The 17937-nt window shown below is 39.3% G+C and overlaps 3 protein-coding genes across 3 annotated transcripts; 1 reads left to right on the forward strand and 2 right to left on the reverse strand.

Annotated features, from left to right (window-relative positions):
- Positions 1-2110: 2110 nt before the first annotated feature.
- LOC137935113 (uncharacterized) lies at positions 2111-3177 on the reverse strand. Its single transcript, XM_068779774.1, has 3 exons — positions 2793-3177; positions 2580-2674; positions 2111-2397 (listed from the first exon to the last, which is right to left on the reverse strand). Exons 1-3 carry the CDS (start codon positions 3010-3012, stop codon positions 2359-2361), a joined length of 354 nt encoding a protein of 117 aa, XP_068635875.1. The 5' UTR covers positions 3013-3177; the 3' UTR covers positions 2111-2358.
- Positions 3178-6188: 3011 nt separating this feature from the next.
- On the reverse strand, positions 6189-7938 carry LOC137934452 (uncharacterized). Its single transcript, XM_068778791.1, has one exon. It carries the CDS (start codon positions 7760-7762, stop codon positions 6374-6376), a length of 1389 nt encoding a protein of 462 aa, XP_068634892.1. The 5' UTR covers positions 7763-7938; the 3' UTR covers positions 6189-6373.
- A 3525-nt stretch (positions 7939-11463) lies between these two features.
- Positions 11464-12943, forward strand: LOC137935120 (cytochrome P450 89A2-like). The gene has a single exon (XM_068779780.1). The coding sequence runs from the start codon at positions 11505-11507 to the stop codon at positions 12765-12767; it is 1263 nt and encodes a 420-aa protein (XP_068635881.1). The 5' UTR covers positions 11464-11504; the 3' UTR covers positions 12768-12943.
- Positions 12944-17937: the final 4994 nt, after the last annotated feature.

The raw sequence follows: 17937 nt of genomic DNA on the forward strand, positions 1-17937 counted from the left end.
GTCCCTTTTTAGCTCAATGGTTAAATATTTAACATTGAGAAGTTTGTTATATAAATCAATTTCTCTCCAAAGTTTATCTCTCAACTCCGAATACAAAAACAACTACTCCTAAGCGCACAAGTGCTTTGAAATCAAATTTAAAGTTTGGAATCATAATTTGAAAAACCACCTATTAAAGAACTAAGTATTTCTTGTGCTTTCACTTAAAAATATATTATATTCTTTATGGATCTAAGCTATTACTTAATTAGTTGTTGTATTCTTGAGAGAAAGGTTACAAATTGTGTAATTGTTGTTATTGAGCTTAAGTCCCTGTGTAGGCAAGTAGCCCTAAAAATTCATTTTTGGGTTTAGGCTTGGTGTTCTAGTAAGCTATTGTTGTAAATCCTTGTGCTGCTCTAGACAAGATTGTGTAATTTATTGCTGAAAAATTCCCTTGTGGATCTCGGTTGGATAACTTAGATTGTTGTTGTATTCCTATGTGGGAGTTAGCTTTTGTAAATTGGTTGTTGTGGTCAATTGAGTGACGTAAGTCTTTATATAGGCAGCCCTAGAATTGACTTTAGAAATAAATTGTAAATGTCAAACCAAACTTAGTGAATGTTTTCCTTTTTAAGCACATGTGCCACATGTATCAAAAGATCTCGTACATTGATTTTCTTTTTGCTCTTGATTATCTTAAGTATGAAATTTCATAATATATTCCAGAATAGAAGGAGTTAAATGTTGCTGAATTCAACAACTTTCTTGCCAAAATAAAAAATAAAAAATTATCCTCATTCCTTGCATCAATCAAGAAAGCATCAATAGAGGAAAATAAAAAAAGAACAGCCAAGGACAACAGTCTTTTAGGAGTTGTTCAACGAATTTAATCAAAGTATTGAGTAGAATAAATCATGGTTGCAGTAAATAACCAACTAAGCTTGATCCAAAATAAAATTTCCAAGAGCAAATACAACATCAACACATATAAACGGCCTCTTGATCGGCACTTGCATGAATGAAAGGAAACCAAAATCCAAAAACCTTATGTTGATTCATATGAAATGGCAACACTTAATCTTCATGCAGATGGGTAAAAAATTCTTATTCTCCGACCTTCTTCACGAGATTAACCATTAATAATCATCTCAACAAAAGAGGAGAAGGATATTTATCATGAATGAGCATGAGTTGCTCAAGCAAAGACTTCAACTTGATATGTTGATGAAAAACGTTTGATTAACACCTTAACCAAGGGACTTGGGATCCTAAAATTATTGCTCTGATACCATGTTGATTAGTTAAGAACAAAGTACTTTAGGAGGAGAAGAACTGAAGATGAAGTGGAAAGAGATAAGAGAGTAGAAAGAGAAAGAGAGAGAGAGGGGATAGTTGTTGAGCAGAGAATGAGAACCTAGGAAAGAACATTAGGGTTGTGAATGCATACCTAATCCTCTCCCTTAACCTCTATTTATAAGTGTAATAGTGTAGTAAGTACATCAATGCCTTTTATCCTAAGAAAGGTGGAAAATGGACAAAAAAAAACTTTTACATAAATGCCACCATAGATAAATTACATATTCTAACATAATTGATCTCCTCTAATCACGTAGAATTAAAATTTGATTAGAACATATTTCTTTATTTAAATGAGTCACAAGTTCTTTTTTCTTGGGATGAGAAAAGACTAATACAATTGCTAATACATGTACTAATTAGCTATTAATAAATTGATTTTTTTTTGGGAAAATTGACATATTGAAGCTGATTTTTTTGAACTGTTTGCATGATAAAGAAATTGCTCCATAAGAAACATAAAAAAAAAGGAAATTGGATTAGGTGAGGAAAACTTTATCCTCACCTATGTAAGAATAAGATTGCATTTTTATCTAATATAAGGTGCTATACCTTAAGGATAAGGTTGTGTTTATACTTTGCATTATTGATTCCTTGGTAATAGGATCATGTGTATCTCAATGTTTAAATAGGGTATGCAAGTAAATAACAACAAGAGAGTTAGAGATTATTAATAAAAATAAATAAATAAATTTAAAGATATTTAAATTGGATTTTATTTTATATGTTAAGATGAAAAGGGTTAAAAGCCTGTTTCTTAGAAGAGATGAAATTGTGGAAATATTCTCTATCTATTATACCTTGGACCATAGTTTGTACACCTCTCTATGTATCCTACCTCCCATGCCCCCACTGCAAATAGATAGTGCCCCAGCATCATCAGAAATGACACATTACACTGTCACATAACAAAAATATCTAACTCTAATCCCCAAATTGAGGCTTTCCTTTCTCCCATCAACAACAACTAGATCCATCTTCAGCAAACCCGGCCGGTGATCGATTTCTCCTTCATCTTTATCAGCTATCACCTCCCTTACGTGCGAATTGTGGAACGACCTGATCAACAAAAACACAGCAGACACCCGGAAAACTTATCACAAAAGAAAATGAATTGGTTTTGATGATAAAACGAGTTGGAATTTGCGTGGTCATGATAATAATGCAGAGGAGATCGAAGAGAGATGGAAAAGGTTTGGGTTTTTTTTCTTATATAAATGCGTGAAGATAGTACCACCCACCTGATCTTCTGGGGCATTATCATCCGTAGGCGGCAGCCTCATTGTTCCGTTCGCAAATCTTCTTCCATCTCTTTGGACGTTCCTCTTCGCAACCTCTGAAATCATATTTTGAACAGAATATCAGAATCAAGAGATAAAGATCCAGATGCAGAAACCCATATTGTAAATAAATCGATCTTCGTTTCTCGCTCGGAGAATGGGTAGTTATAGTACCGTTATTGAAATGGGTCTGGCCGGAGCATTTAGCATCGAGGGTGGAATCGGCGCAGTCCGGGAGGAAACGGTCGAGGGGGGGCGGATGGTAAGGGTGGCGACTCAAGTACGTTAGATCACTCCGCAGGAGCATTGTCTCCACGAATGAAGCCTCCAATCGGTTGAGAAAAGAGATGTGTTTCTCGTCCGTCCAACACCCGTGCGAATCGCCGGTGGCCATGGTCGATGTCTCGGCGATTGATCAGAGCTTGCAGTTCGTTCGGTGGATTTTCTGCAGTCTTTAAAGAAGAGCTTGGTGGGTGGCCGCCGCTTCGCTTTTCCTGGCCCTTTCTTGTTTTTCCGGTGTGGGGAAGAGAAATATCAAGGTGGGGCTTTGAGATATTTTCGTGGCCACGTCGCACAATCGGTCCTCCAGTTTGGAGCTCAAAAATATCGGCCATCAGTTTCGCCCCGTGATGGCGACGTACTCACGGCGATTGATTTTGGGATAGCACGGAAGTGGACTGCTGTCTTCGAACGATTCGTCCGCCTCAGCTCATCTTCCTTCTCTTTCACTTTTCCATTTTATGCAGCTTCTGGTAGGCCCCTGCTGAGGCCTCTGGTTCGACGGTGAAGAAACTTTTAACTTTTCTAAAGTTTTAAAACATTAAGAAGAAACCCATGGTCTAAAAATGGCCATGAATCGATTCGTTCTGACATCTTACCCTATAGATAATTAATGATCAACCATATGTAAAAATCGGCAGGAACTGCAGTTTAAAAATCTAGAGCTGATCCATAGCGTCTGTGTAATTTATGCGGCTTCAATTGGATCTTGCATGCGCGTTGGAGCTGGACAACCAACAGGAAGATAAAATCAAATATTGTGGAATCAGTGCGATCACACCCGGCCAAACTATGGAAGCCACACGTCACGTTCTTCTCTATTGCCGTCAGAGACATGTTTCCAATTCCAGCACGCTCGTCAGAACACATTATTCAGGAAGATGAAGGTGCGAGACCAGGTGAGCTTCCGTAACCAGAGAGATGAAAGCTAAGATTCTATTAACCAAGAGATCATTGTTTGTTGCGGGGAGAAACCCTTAATTTGAGATCTGTGCGTGAAAGATCAAGAAATATTAGTCAAGTATGTTACAGGGGAAATATGAGAGAAAAGGGAACGAACATAAAGAATTGGGTTTCTATGATTCTTATCATAACACGAACACTCGCTAGGGGTGGCATTGAGCCGAGAGCCGAACTCGAACCTACTTATATTCGAGCTGAGTTTGATTTAAATATTTTGAACTCGAGCTTAAGCCGAGCCTAGGCCCTAAAATTGTTATTGAACTTGAGCCTAATAATTTTAAACGAGTTCGAGCCGAGCTCGAGCTAAGCTTCAACATACATTTAAAACTTTTCAAAAAATACATATTAAATAAATTGTCTATAAAATTATGCATATATTTTACATAAAATTGGGAATGACCTCTACTTAAAATTGGGTATAAAGGTGGCATCGAATCCAGCTGAGTCCGAACCTTGTTAAAGTCAAACTTGATTTAAATATTTTGAACTCGAACTCGAGCCGACCCTAGCCTCGAACCTAAAATTGTAATCGAACTCGAGCCTAATAATTTTAATGAGTTCGAACTCAAACTCTACCCAAGTTCGATCTTAACCTACATTTAATACTCTATATAAAATATATGTCAAATAAATTATGTATAAAATTATGCATACATTTAAAAAAAATAATGATAGGGGAGGTTCAGGATTGAATTTCAATAATGGATTAAAATGCACCAATATTAATCTTTTTTACTCCAAATATTGTCTATCTTGTTTTGTAATTTTTGAATCTAGCCATAAATTTACAAGGGCCTCCTTAGTCTCATTGGTTGAAACTTATCCTGTGATACATATTTCCAAAAAAAACTTTAAATAAAATCTTATTACTATTAGTAACTTATTAGAAAATTAAAAGAAATATTTTAAAATTTTCTTAGGAAAGTTAAATGGACCTCTTATTGCCTCTTTTAGGGAAATAAATAAAAATTAATAATCAATCCAATATATTACTATACTTATCGATAAATTTTTAATCAAATATAATGTCAAACACAAAATTGCAATAAAAATTGCTTCATACTAAAAGTATTACAATATCAACTGTTAAATACTTATTCAAAAATTTTCTATACGGTTTTCTAGCCCATCTGGGCAGGAAAATCTTACTTAGAAAATTATATGATTTTTAATAAGAATTTTCAATTAGAAAAATGTTTGCAAAAAAAATGAAACTTATTTCTATTAAAATGTATTTTCAATTTTTTCAAAAACCAGGATTTTTTTTTTTAACTTTATGATCTCGCACGTGTGAAGGGGGGGGGGGGGGGGTGTCTCCCCTTAACTTAGGTATCCTGCCAAGACGGCGCGTAGGAAGGGAGTTACGGCGCTGGTGTCGTCAGGGATGACGACGACGACGGAAACAGAGGCGAAGACAAGGGGAGGCAGAAATCGGACGACCGACAACAGAGGCGGCCGGCAAACAACTGCCGACAGTGACAAAGGCGGCAACAAAAGCGGACGGGAGGGGCTCAGTGGTGACACTCCCGACTCAAGACATTAATAAGCCGGCTCATGAGTCGCTGAGCCGAACCTGGATTCGGTCAAGATTGGCTCGTTAATTTAAACGAGCCGATTCCGGATCTCGAGCCCGGCTCGAGAGATACCGAATCGAACCAAGCTGAGCTCAAGCCGCTTGCGAGTCAGCTCGGTTCAAAACCACCCCTACCGTGCCCAGCAACGATACTGTCTTCCCTCATCTGGGTAAGACCAGAAAGCTCTGTCCTGTCTCAGAAAGCACCTGAACTCGTTAACTTTGTTGTCTAAGCATCTGATCAAAACTTTCTCACTGACCAGATTGAGAACTACATCAGTTAGGAAAACTAATTTCACAACTTAGACTAAAGGTTCAGTTGCAATGAAGTTCCATCTTATTCCATCTCTTGCCAATCACAAAATAAAGATGATTTTAAATTTGCAAAAACAGTTTGTCCCTGAGAAGTAATAGAAACGCAGATACTTCACAAAATTGAGTCAGCAGCTTTTGCATCAATGACAATTCTCTGTCTGCTTAGAACTTTACAGAGAAAAGAGATAAAAAACAGGAGAAGGCTAAGGTAGGTTCACAAGATGATTCTCCAACCCTCTTGAGGAAGAGACCAGGCTAACAAAATAGTATTCCTTCCTCAATGAAGAGGAACCCTCCTTCGATAATTACATGAGCTTTTTTTTTGTTCTTCCTCACTGACCAGATATGGGGAGCAGAGTGAAATGAGTGGTGTTCAATATGTGCGGAAGCCTGATCATTTGGAAAGGAGGGGAACAGAAGGCCTTAAACTTCAATACACATCTGGAACTAACTCATTTCTTCTATTAAACACCGTGAATCCCTGAACATTTTCACTGCTACTGAAAGGTAAATTTGTCGACAGAAACCTCTGCAAACCCATAAAATGCAACCAAGACAAAAACAGAGTGCGTGGCAAAAATTGAAACATTACAAATATGAATACCAATTTCCAACTCAAGATTCACTAGGAAACAAAAGAAAAACCAACACGATAAAGCAGGAGGCTTCCTGAAGTGAAAGCAGTCCAGACAAACATAACCCACCAAGCCATGAACAGAGCTACTTCTTTTGTAGCAGAAGATAAATGTTTGAAATTACGGATAAAAGGAAAATCCTCGAATAGGTTACCTCGCATTTCTGATATGCCAGTAAACAATAAAACCAACATTGGGGCTGCAAAAAATTGCAGAACTACCAGACAAAGGTAATAATTGTGCAAGAACATCTTAGCTCGACTGAAGTCCAAGTCTGGGACCTTACTGGAATGAAGTCTCTGGTACCAAGATAACACAGCCTCGTTTAGAAACATCTGCAGCATTGGACGAAGCACCAGAAGCTGCAAAACAGCCGAAACCAACAAGCACCAAACTCTAAATTTTAAAAAATCTGATCGGACCATGCCAATGTGCCCAGCCAACACCTCAGTATTCGCCCCACCAACAGCACTGCCTTCCTTTCTTAAGAAGATTTCTACAACCGGGTTAATCCAAAGCGATGAAGTAAACACAGCCATCAGAACACTGAGATAAAGAAGAATTCGGTTGAATGTACTGCACGAAATTACAGATAAATTCCAGCGGAGCTGATCAGTCCCAATCCAGAACGATCGAGCTATCTTACCCCCCGCCAGGAACATGAAACCAACAATACCGCCCGAGCAAATACCCAGGATAATTTTTGCAAACCCATGGACTGAATGGAATTCGAAGTCGAAACAAGAGGGCGCAGCGATTAGAGTCACCAAAAGCACAGTTAGAAATCCTATCAAACCCAGTAAAATACTCAGTTGCTTGTCTGATCTCTTCGAGGCTGACTTCTCAAATGATACTTTTGCCCAAACAACCAAAATTTTGGAAATGGCAAGAAGCCCCAATCCGACAGGAACTGCAGCCCCGCCCGTGAGAAACTTATCATTCTTTTCTGGAACCGGCAGAAAATGATGGAGAAGGAGGTTAAGTAAGGCAGCAATGGAATAAATCGATGCAAGATTAAAATCACCAAAGAAGAGGCGAGATCGAACATGACTTTCAACTAATGGCAACCGGTAGATTTGCGCATTGGTCTCATCAAACTCGAATTTTTCTTTAGATCGGTGGTTTCGCCTCTTCTGCTCGGAGAAGGTCTGAAACCCGTTGGCACCCAAATCCCCCATCTCCGAGGAAGACGGCCGACGGATCGCAGCTCGGACATTTCCCCGGGGTGCATCGTTGCCGAGATTCTCAGGGTGAACATACGTCTGCAACCCTTCTAGCCACCTGACAGGAATGCTGAATGTGGTGGTGATGAAAGCAATGCAGACTGAAAATAAGGCATGGAAGAACAGATTCTGGTAGGGAAAAAGGTCGGCTTTCATTTTCCGGTTGGGGATTTCTCATGGAAGAGACATGGCATTGATACTATTAAAGAAAAACAATGCAGCAAAATGGAGGAAGCAGAGGCCTCTCCGCCCCCAGAAGCTAGCTCCCGAAGAAGCTATGAAACATGGATGAAGAGTGGCCATTTCCCCATTGACAACTCCGCCGTCAAGGCCTCGTCTGGTCGGGAAGGAGAACCGAGTAAGCCCCAAGGGCGAGAAAACTCAAAATAGAAGGGTAAAATGGTAAATTAAAATCTTCTATGTGTAAAATTTACGGATTGTACATTTATTAATATTAAATCTACCGTTTGTTGAGCAAATATGCCAAATTTATCTGATCAGGCAAAAGGCATTTTTCTCCAGGCGACATGGCATATGCGCCCTAAGTTCATACATAAAACAAAAGGTCCAACTAATATATATAGTGAAATTTGCATAAACAATATTTTATTGTTGACCCTCATATAAATGCAACTAAAAGATTTCAAGTGATAAAAAAAATTGAGAGTAGGATTTTTTAATTAACCCACAACTAGAAGTAAGCCTATTTTAATGTAAAGTTCCACGTTTGAACATATGTTTCAAGTGATAAAAAAAATTGAGAGTAGGATTTTTTTAATTAACCCACAACTAGAAGTAAGCCTATTTTAATGTAAAATTCGACGTTTGAACATATGTGTGTGTGTGTGTGTGTGATGCTATGTCCATTTTTTTGCGCATATAAATCTATTTGAAACAAAAATGTCATAAAACTTATTTTGGACCAAAATAACTTGTTTTCGCAATAGTCTTGGCCAACCTCACTTCAACACTTGCAAGACAAACACATGAAATATCACCCATAAACTTAGAACCCCTACTTTGATACCACACTAAGTTTTCATGAAATTTGACTTTGAGAACACTTGAAAAGAAGGAGAAAAAGAAGAAAATTTGTGTGTGAGAGGTGGATGAAAGAAGAAGAAGAAGAAGAAGAAGAAGCAAGGACAGAAAAGTTAACTAGAAAGTGTATTAGAAGAAGAGAGAAAGCAACAAGTAATGGGCTATTTTTATATGTGTTGCATTATTATTTTTTAAAAATACTTTTGATACATTGATGAACTAAGAGGCTGCCACAAATAGAGAGAGACAACCCTCTAATTTTGTCATTTTTAATGTCTCTTAGAGTAAGTAGATGGAGTTGGATGAACTCAATGAAATCTTGACTAAATCCATGAAAAATGCTTAAAATTCTCATTTTGAGGTACTAATTATATAGGTCACTCATAGATTTGGGAGACTTACCTAGGCCAAATCAAAATCTTCAATCTAGTTCCACCACCTTTTTGGAACACATCATTCTATTGATTAGAGGTCAATCAAATGATCTTCACGCCTCTTTCTTTTCTTCTAAGTTTTCAATTTCATTTCAAATAGTCAGGTTTCATCATTCGCTTGGACGTTTTGCATGTGGTGTTCGATTGATCACGATTCAACTAGATAGACTTTGCTTTTTTCTAGTCTATACTTTGTTTTGGTCAGTTGCACAAATGATTTTTATTTGTTTGATCTTTTGGGCTTTCTTTGCTTGTTGTGCTAAGCTATTTGGCTCAATTTAACAATGTTGCTAGGCTATTCAGATGGTGTGCTTTTATGGTTTGAGTTGATTGCATCCATTTTTGTATGGGTTGTTTGGTCGATCCTCTACCAAACAAACATATTGGTGTCAAAAGTTTCACGTGGGGGCTTTTTGAGCTACAAAATATTCTTAGTGCACATAAATTTCTGTTCACATGTATTTGTAGAAATATGCTTGAAGATAAATACAAGAATGTTGCTCTTAATATCATAAAAATACATGGAACGTGGGAAAATTGTGTCCATGGTAAGCCTTGATATCACACTAAAATGCTTGAGTTAGAGAGCCCAAAATGGAACCTATAAGGCTTAAATAAAGGATTACATATTGAGTCTAAAATGCAATCTAGAGTGCTTCTCGATCCAAGTGAAAGGAAGAGAGGTCCAAAAATATTAAAAACAATTAATAAACCTTATTTTTGCAATTGAACATGTTGGTAGGTCAATTAAAAAATTTGGAGACCCATAATTTTCTCGTCTAGATCTAATATTCAAATCTTTGAAGTTCTACAACATGGGATCAAAGTGTAATTGGGGTCGACTCCTTTATTTTTTATTTTTTTCACTCAAAATCGAGTCGAGTTATCTCATGGGTTTGTATGTACCATATATGGGTTGAATCATTTTTTATTTCAAAAAACACTATTTCGCGAAGTTGAATCTTTTTTGTTGTTTTTCACTCAAATGACATGGAATCTTCCCATGGCTACATCTCCTATTGTATGCTTTACTCCTTTTCTATTTCAAATGTTTCTACAACTGGGTTCAACTCCTTTTTTTTTCTTTTTTTTTTCCTGGTTGCCCAATGGGGTCGACTCCTCCCAATGGGATCAATTCCTTTTTTTTTGTTATGACAAGGGACAACTCCTTGCATGGTGATATAGACTCCTTTGGCCTTTCAAGTCAGTCCCTTTAATGGTCTTTCTTGCCCAATTTAATGCTACTATTATATCTGGGTAGAGTGACCAGGCCCGTCGTTCAGAAGTAACCGCAAAGGACCGGCGCCTCCTTATATAATATTTAAAAAGAGAATATTTTAAAGTTAATTAGATAAATGATTCAACTTTTGAACTTATTTTTAAAAAAATATCCAATTTTAACCGTTAACTTATACATGTGTACAGTCAAAAGTGATATGTAAGTTTTATACGATTACATGTCATCACATCATCATGCCATATCATTAAATAACAATTACATGGCAAACCACGTTTTTTATTATCAATTTAAAATATTTATAAATTTTTTAAAATATTAGAAAAAAATATTTTCGAGTTTAAAAATTAAATTTATTCAATACTTTTTATTATATTATATTTAAAATAATAAATTATTAAAAATATATTAATTAATTTAAAAATCTTACTCTTAACTATTTAATACCATTTATTTTTTATTTAAATTATTTATTATTTGAAAAAATTATGGCATGATGACGTGTTAAGGTATTTAATGACATGGCATCTTACAAAGGTGATGATGATATGGCTGTGAGACGATGTGTCAATTGATTCACCGGGTACTAACATAACGGAATCGGTCAAAGCTTACGTGTCACTTTTGATTGTACACGTGTGTAGTTGATGGGGTATTTTTCTAAATGAGTTCAAAAGTTGGTCATTTATCTAATTAAATTAAAAAAATTGGGTAAAAACCTTAAAGTCTATATTAAAAATCCGAACGCGAGAAGCCGCCTTCCTTGAAAGATTTATCGCTTATTTGTCATGTCTTAATTTGATTTTGAACTCTTCGGCCTTTGGACTATATAAAGAATCAGCAGCCCGTCACGCAGCCACTGCCTCTTTCAATTCTCCACTCTGACCTCCGACGAGGTTGTAAGAAATTTTACAGAGTAATGGAGGACTGGGTGTGGATCATCTTCTTCTCCTCAGTCGCCTGTTTAGCCGTCAAACTGTTTCTGAGTTTCGTCGGGGAGTTGAAGGTGAGGCGAAAGCTCCCACCAGGGCCGCTGCCGCTACCCCTCATTGGCAACCTGCACCATATTGGTCTAGAGGAGATCGAGCCCAAGTTGCAGAAGCTCCACGACAAGTACGGTCCTATAATCACCGTCTACCAAGGCCCCGAGCGCCATGTCTTCGTTGCGGGCCACGAGACCGCTCACATGGCTCTTGTTAAGAACGGAGCCGCCTTCGGGAACCGCATCCCCGCCGCGCCGGAGAACTTCCGTCTCTTCGGCGGGGACGAGTCGGAGCCGTTCATCGGCTTCACCGACTGCGGTCCCCTCTGGAGGGCCTTCCGCCGCAACCTCAACACCGAGCTTCTCAGCCCCGCGAAGCTCAACTCCTTTGCCGGAGCAAGGGAGGAGCTGGTGCAGAAGCTCTTTGAGAAGCTGGGAAATGAAGCCGGTGCGGAGTCGGATGGAGGCGTCGTTCGGCCCCTCGAGATTTTCAGATTCGTGCTCTTCGCGCTGGGATTGTCTATGTGCTTTGCGGAGACGCTAGACGATAAGGAGATCTTGGAACAGATGCAAGCTGTGCGAGCGAGTCACCAGAATCTGGGCCGGTTCTTCGTCTTCCACGTCTTCCCTCGATTCGGCAAGTACCTCTTTCCAAAGATGTGGAAGGAGATGATAGCTATCCGCCGCCGGTTGGTTGAAAACCTTCTCCCCCTCATCCAATCCAGAGCCCGGAAGTTGGAGAAAAACCTACAAATCGAGTCCTACGCCGACTCCCTCATAGCTCTTAAACTCCCCGACGGCGGGAAGCTCAGGGAGCCAGAGATCGCTACCCTCTGTTTCGAATTCTTGACTGCAGGAGTCTCTACAGTCGTCTCCTCCCTCCAGTGGACCATGGCAAACCTGGTCAAATATCCCGATGTGCAGTCCAAACTCTACGAAGAGATCGTCTCCGTCACAGGGTCGGGAGACGGAATCATCAAAGAGGAGGAACTGAAGAAGTTGCCCTACGTCAAAGCAGTGGTGCTGGAGACCCTGCGGAAGCACCCCCCAATCCACACTCTCCTTCCCCACCGCGTGACAGAGGAGATGACGATGGAAGGGTACACCATCCCCAAAGACACGTTCGTAAACTTCATGCTGGTAAGCATGGGCCGGGACGGCAAGGTGTGGGACGACCCGATGGCTTTCCGGCCGGAGAGATTTTTGGGTGGACGGGAAGCCGTGGATTTAACAGGGACGACAGAGATTAAGATGATTCCTTTCGGGGCAGGGAGGAGAGTTTGCCCAGGTATGGGAATCGGGACTCTGCATCTGGAATTCTTGGTGGCGAATATGGTGAAGGAGTTCGAGTGGAAGGTCGTTGACGGAGGAGGGGTGGACATGACCGAAACCATGCACAATGACATTGACTACTCCATGAAAACACCGTTGCGAGCTCACATCGTACCCAGAAGGGGTAAATTTTAGAGAGCAGAAACAACCCTCCAAGACCTGTATTTCTTTCATTCTGCCATTTCTCTCGTGTGTTATTACTAAATTATATCTCTGTAGTTGAATCCAACAACCTGTTGACCGATTAGTCATCTCTGTTGCGTCTCATGTGTTTATTCCAGTATGTTTGTACCTATTTTTTAAAACTTAATTAGATAAATAACGACATTTTGAACTTATTTAGAAAAATACTTAACTTTGATTTTTTTAAACTTAATTAGATAAATACCGACACTTTGAACTTATTTAGAAAAATACTCAACTTTGACTTCAAAGTTGAGTATTTTTCTAAATAAATTCAAAATGTACCGTCGAAAGTGATATATAAGCTTTGACTGATTACGTGTTGTCATGTTATTAACACTCAATGAATTAATTTACACGTCGACTACCATATCACCATTTCGACATGTCAATAGCCAAGTAAGATGCCACGTCATTAAGACAGGGGTGGCAAGAGGGTAAAATGATAGAGTATTAAGAGAGAGAGTACCGAGAGAAAATTATAAGGTACAATTTTGAGATAGGGAGCGACCAGGAGATGAATGATAGGGTTCGGTTTTGAGAAAAGGGCAGCGAAAGGATGACAGAGGGGATCAGACAAGAAGAATAAAAAATGTGGCCGAGAAGTGGACATAAGCATCAAATCTTACCTAGAAGTTGCTCCGGTAGTTAGGAACACCTGAAACTGAGAAGTAAGGTCCCATTGAATAGACCATGAAGGATTTCTAAACAGAGGCTCCCATTTTCTCTATTTGAAGATAACTTTTAGATTGGAAACCTGAACAATATACTGATCACCGCAAATTCAGTCGAATCAAGAGAGAGGGGCTCGCTCTCTCTCTCGATTTCCTTTTATTTTCGTGTAACAGAATGAAAAGATGTCCCTCGCTTCGTCGTTTCTCTGTCAATTTTCACGCAAACTGCAGCTACTTGGAAAAGATTGATGAGCTGTGAATGATTCTGAAACCTATGATCAAGAGCCGGTCGGAGGGATATGGACAAAACTGGAGAGCTCACGCGACTCTGCACAACTTCCCACGTGAAGCAGCTGTGCCGGCGTCGCTACCCACGAGATGAATGGGAAGAGACACTGGAGGAAATGATCGAGGAAGAATCTCGATCGCTCCGCACGATGATATTGATGACAGACAAGAGAACAAGAATCCAATATACTTTTTTGCTTTTCTCTAATAATGCTCTCGTCGACGAAGGGTGTAGCTCGTGGGCGTGCACACGGGAAGGATCGAGCTCAACCGGTGAATTCAATAAGAACATAATGCCCCTTATTTTCTCCTCCTACCCTCTCTTGCTAGAATTTGCAACTTGTCTTTGATAATCAAGTCATAAAAGTGAATTCAATAAGAACATTGTGGCACACATATAAACACCACATATTTCTTACTTGTGTAAATAAGAGAAGTAAGTCTCTCTTTGCCTAAGTGCTTTGATCGAGAATAGTGAACCGGGTATTTAACTAATATTCTTGATGGGGATTTTAATTTGATTCAAGCCATAGTCTTATAATTGTTGTTTCATCAATAAGAGTTGTACATAACTCCCAATCGTTACATACTCAATTTTAGTTGTTGTCTTCTTACGTGATTTTCTTTGTTGGTTTGTTTAATGACTCTATACAAATATGACATGGTTGTTTGTAGGGAATTTCCCTAAAATACCTATTTAAAATAAATTATTTTCAAAAACATTAACGTCATCAAAATATTTCTAAAATTACCCAACTTTGACCGATCAAATGCCTATGTGTGCAGTCAAAAACAACACGTAAGCTTTGACTGCTTATGTGTCGCCACGTTATCAGTGCAGTAAACATAGATTGACATGTCGTCTGCCACATCATTATTTTACCACGTCATCTGCCACATTAGCTAAAATATGAGGGTATATCTAAAATATTGTTGACATTTATTCTTTTCAAGTACCAGTTTGTTATCCTCGTCACAAATCGACTAATACTGAACAAATCTTTATTAACCCTTGTACATGATAAACATTTGATAATATCTTTTCCATTGTCTCCCAAATTGGCATTATCATCATCCTTTGGGTTGGCTTCTATAAATTTCTTGTTATCGCCGATCATGTGTTTGAGTACCTACTACAAAATCCACGTGTTTTTTGATGCCTTGGCACAAAGACAAACCTCTTTCAATACAGTAGATGTTAGGAAATTCACATTTCCTATTCTAATTTGGGTAACATATTTATTATGCAATTATATTTTATATTATTAATGGAATGGGCTTAAATTAAGTGATCTAATTTTGTTAAAGCCATTGAAGAATGGGCAATGGATATGGGCCAATTGAGTAGATACCATAGGGAATTATGGGAACCCTATATAAAGAGACACAACAGGGTTATGGTCCCCGATATACTAAATCACACACAGTTTCCCTTCTCCCCATCCTGAAGAGAGACGAAGGTCCCATTGAAAAATAAGGCGATTTAGTTGAGGAAGAACATATCTGTTCTTATCGTTCTTCATAGAGATTCCGCATCAAAAGGCGAAATTCATGGAATGGATCCAAGTATGTTTTCAATCCTAATATTCTAGCATGTTGTAAATTCTGGATTAGAATTTACTATTATGGATTCAACAAGTGGTATCAGAGCAGTCTGTTAGATTATTAGGATTTCTAGATTAATTCTTGGAGTGCAGAATTTTTTTTTTCTCCACGGAATTCCTTTTTTTGGGTTGTGAGTTCGTCGGTGTCGCCGTCGGGTGGAGGATGGCTCTGCAGCGTCCACTGGGACACGTTACAGCGACTCTAATAGACAATCACCGACGAAAACCCCCCCGACCCCCTTCTCTCTGCGAGATAGAGGGAGACTGAACCCCCCCTCTTCTCTCTACTCGTGAAAGGGGGGGTGACAGAAGAAGCTGCAATGACGTTCAGCAGGAAAGGGGGAGGCGACGGAGGTCGCCTGAGCACGCTGTAGCGCCCGACAGCATCATTTTTTTGTCGTCGCCATCGCTTCTGTCGTCAGAAGGGAACAGGCCGACGGAAGAAGATTGGACGACGGCAGATCGGCCGACGGAGGAAGATTGGGGGACAGCAGTGCCCGTCAGGAGCGCTATCTAGGCCCTTGGGCGGCAGCAGCGCCTGTTGGGAGGGCTGTCATCACTGTTGGGCGACAGTAGCACCCGTTGCCTCCACCGGGCACACTGCCATGCCCGTTGGGCAATTGTAGTGTCGGTTCACTGCAATGGGCGTGCGTCTGTTGGGCAACTGCAATGCCCGTTCAAATCAACGGATGCGTTGCTTTGTCCGTTGGACAAACTGCAGCATTGCCATAAAAAAATAAAAAAATAAAAACAACTTGGGGTTTTTAAGACTTACCTAATGAGATTGACTCGGGTGAGTCAATTCGAACCGGTTGCTACAGATCGGGTCGACTTGGCTCGACCGAGTTGAAGCTTTGCTTTTGGCGTATATGCCCAATAAGGCTGCTCATATTTGTTTGTTACATTTGACTAAATATTTTGTTTATATATATTACATTACAAAATATTTATTGCAGCTCCAAGGAAATAAAGGCCAACGTCGTGACACCAATGGGGCGGTGCCACAGTGTTGGGCAACTGAATAAAAAAATATAAAGGCCAACGCTGCGGCACCAGTTGGTCTAGTATTTTCAATCAAATTGTTTGAAGCTACATGTTGCCAAAGTAACCTCTTTAGTGTAGAATAATTTGACTAGAAATACATAGATGTTTGTACGGAGTTATTTATGCAAATAAACAACGTACCTGTGATGATAAATGCACGACAATTATAAAGACTTTTCATGTGAACAATAGTCGGTCCAAAGAAAGGCTATTGTTTGACAGAACTGATTATCAATATTTGATCATTGCACTGAGAGTACCACTTACAATTAATTTCTCTGTCCAAAGACTAGAAATTAATGTTATACTAGGTATCTTGAGATGGGTCCCCAATTTGGATTTTATTTTGTACTTGTCTATTTTTCTTTATATGACATGCTAGTTAATGTGAGTATGCTTGTTTATTTTGTTCTTTATACAGTCTCTGTCGCTACTGCTTCAAATGTTACTGCTCAAATAAGCAACATTCCAATGTTAAGCGGGACAAATTTTAAAGCTTGGAAAGATACCGTGGAAATTGTCCTCGGTTGTATGGATTTAGATCTTGCACTTCGGGCAGAGCCACCCATTTCTACTCTTGATAACCTCAATGAGGTTAAAATTGAGAACTGGGAGCGCTCTAACTGAATGTGTTTGATGATCATGAAACGCTCCATTCCGGAGGCGTTTCGGGGCTCTATGACAGAGAGCGAGAGCACCAAGAAGTTCCTAGAAGAAATTGAACAATATTTTGCCAAGAATGAAAAATCAGAGGTGAGTAGCCTTTTGGCTAAACTCGTTTCGATGGAGTATAAAGGCAAAGGGAACATAAAAGAGTACATCATGGAAATGTCTCATCTTGCATCAAAACTCAAGTCACTTAAGTTAGAGCTATCTGAGGACTTGCTCGTGCACTTGGTTCTGATTTCTCTTCCTGCACACTTTGGCCAATTCAAAGTGAGTTATAACACTCAGAAGGACAAATGGTCCCTAAATGAGCTTATATCTCACTGTGTGCAAGAGGAAGAGAGGCAGCAACGGGATAAGACTGAAAGTTTTCACTTGGCCTCCACCTCTGAGTACAAGAAGAAGAAGAGAGGTAAGGATATTGCGGTAGGTTCTTCTCAGACTAAGAAACAAAAAAAGCAGGTTGAGGAGTTTACCTGCTTCTTCTACAAGAAGTCGGGACATATGAAGAAGGATTGTCCCAAGTATGCTGCCTGGCGTGTAAAGAAGGGTATGCCTCTAACTTTAGTTTGTTCTGAAGTTAATTTAGCTTCTGTACCTAAAGACACTTGGTGGGTGGATTCTGGTGCTACCACTCACATTAGTATGTCTTTGCAGGGTTGCCTGTGGAACTGACTGCCAAGTGATGCTGAAAAATTCATCTTTGTGGGCCACGACAATAAAGTTACAGTATAGGCTATAGGAACTTTCAGATTACAATTAAGCACTGGATTTTATTTAGATTTATTTGAGACATTTGTTGCACCGTCTTTTCGGCGGAATTTAATTTCTATTTCCATTTTGGAC

This window comes from Aristolochia californica, unplaced genomic scaffold (genome assembly GCF_029961685.1).
Source record: "Aristolochia californica isolate CCGP_79_NKW_82.1479 unplaced genomic scaffold, dmAriCali1.0.hap1 SCAF_6, whole genome shotgun sequence".
In the NCBI taxonomy this organism is placed as follows: domain Eukaryota; kingdom Viridiplantae; phylum Streptophyta; class Magnoliopsida; order Piperales; family Aristolochiaceae; genus Aristolochia; species Aristolochia californica.

Bases quoted from the DNA above. Each gene is read 5' to 3' on its own strand.
- LOC137935113 (XM_068779774.1), bottom strand. From the start codon at position 3,012: ATGGCCACCGGCGATTCGCACGGGTGTTGGACGGACGAGAAACACATC. The intron at 2,675-2,792 runs GTACTATAACTA...ATATGATTTCAG, and splicing joins CCAGACCCATTTCAATAACG to AGGTTGCGAAGAGGAACGTC. The intron at 2,398-2,579 runs GTGGGTGGTACT...TTTGTTGATCAG, and splicing joins ATAATGCCCCAGAAGATCAG to GTCGTTCCACAATTCGCACG.
- LOC137934452 (XM_068778791.1), bottom strand. From the start codon at position 7,762: ATGAAAGCCGACCTTTTTCCCTACCAGAATCTGTTCTTCCATGCCTTA.
- LOC137935120 (XM_068779780.1), top strand. From the start codon at position 11,505: ATGGCTCTTGTTAAGAACGGAGCCGCCTTCGGGAACCGCATCCCCGCC.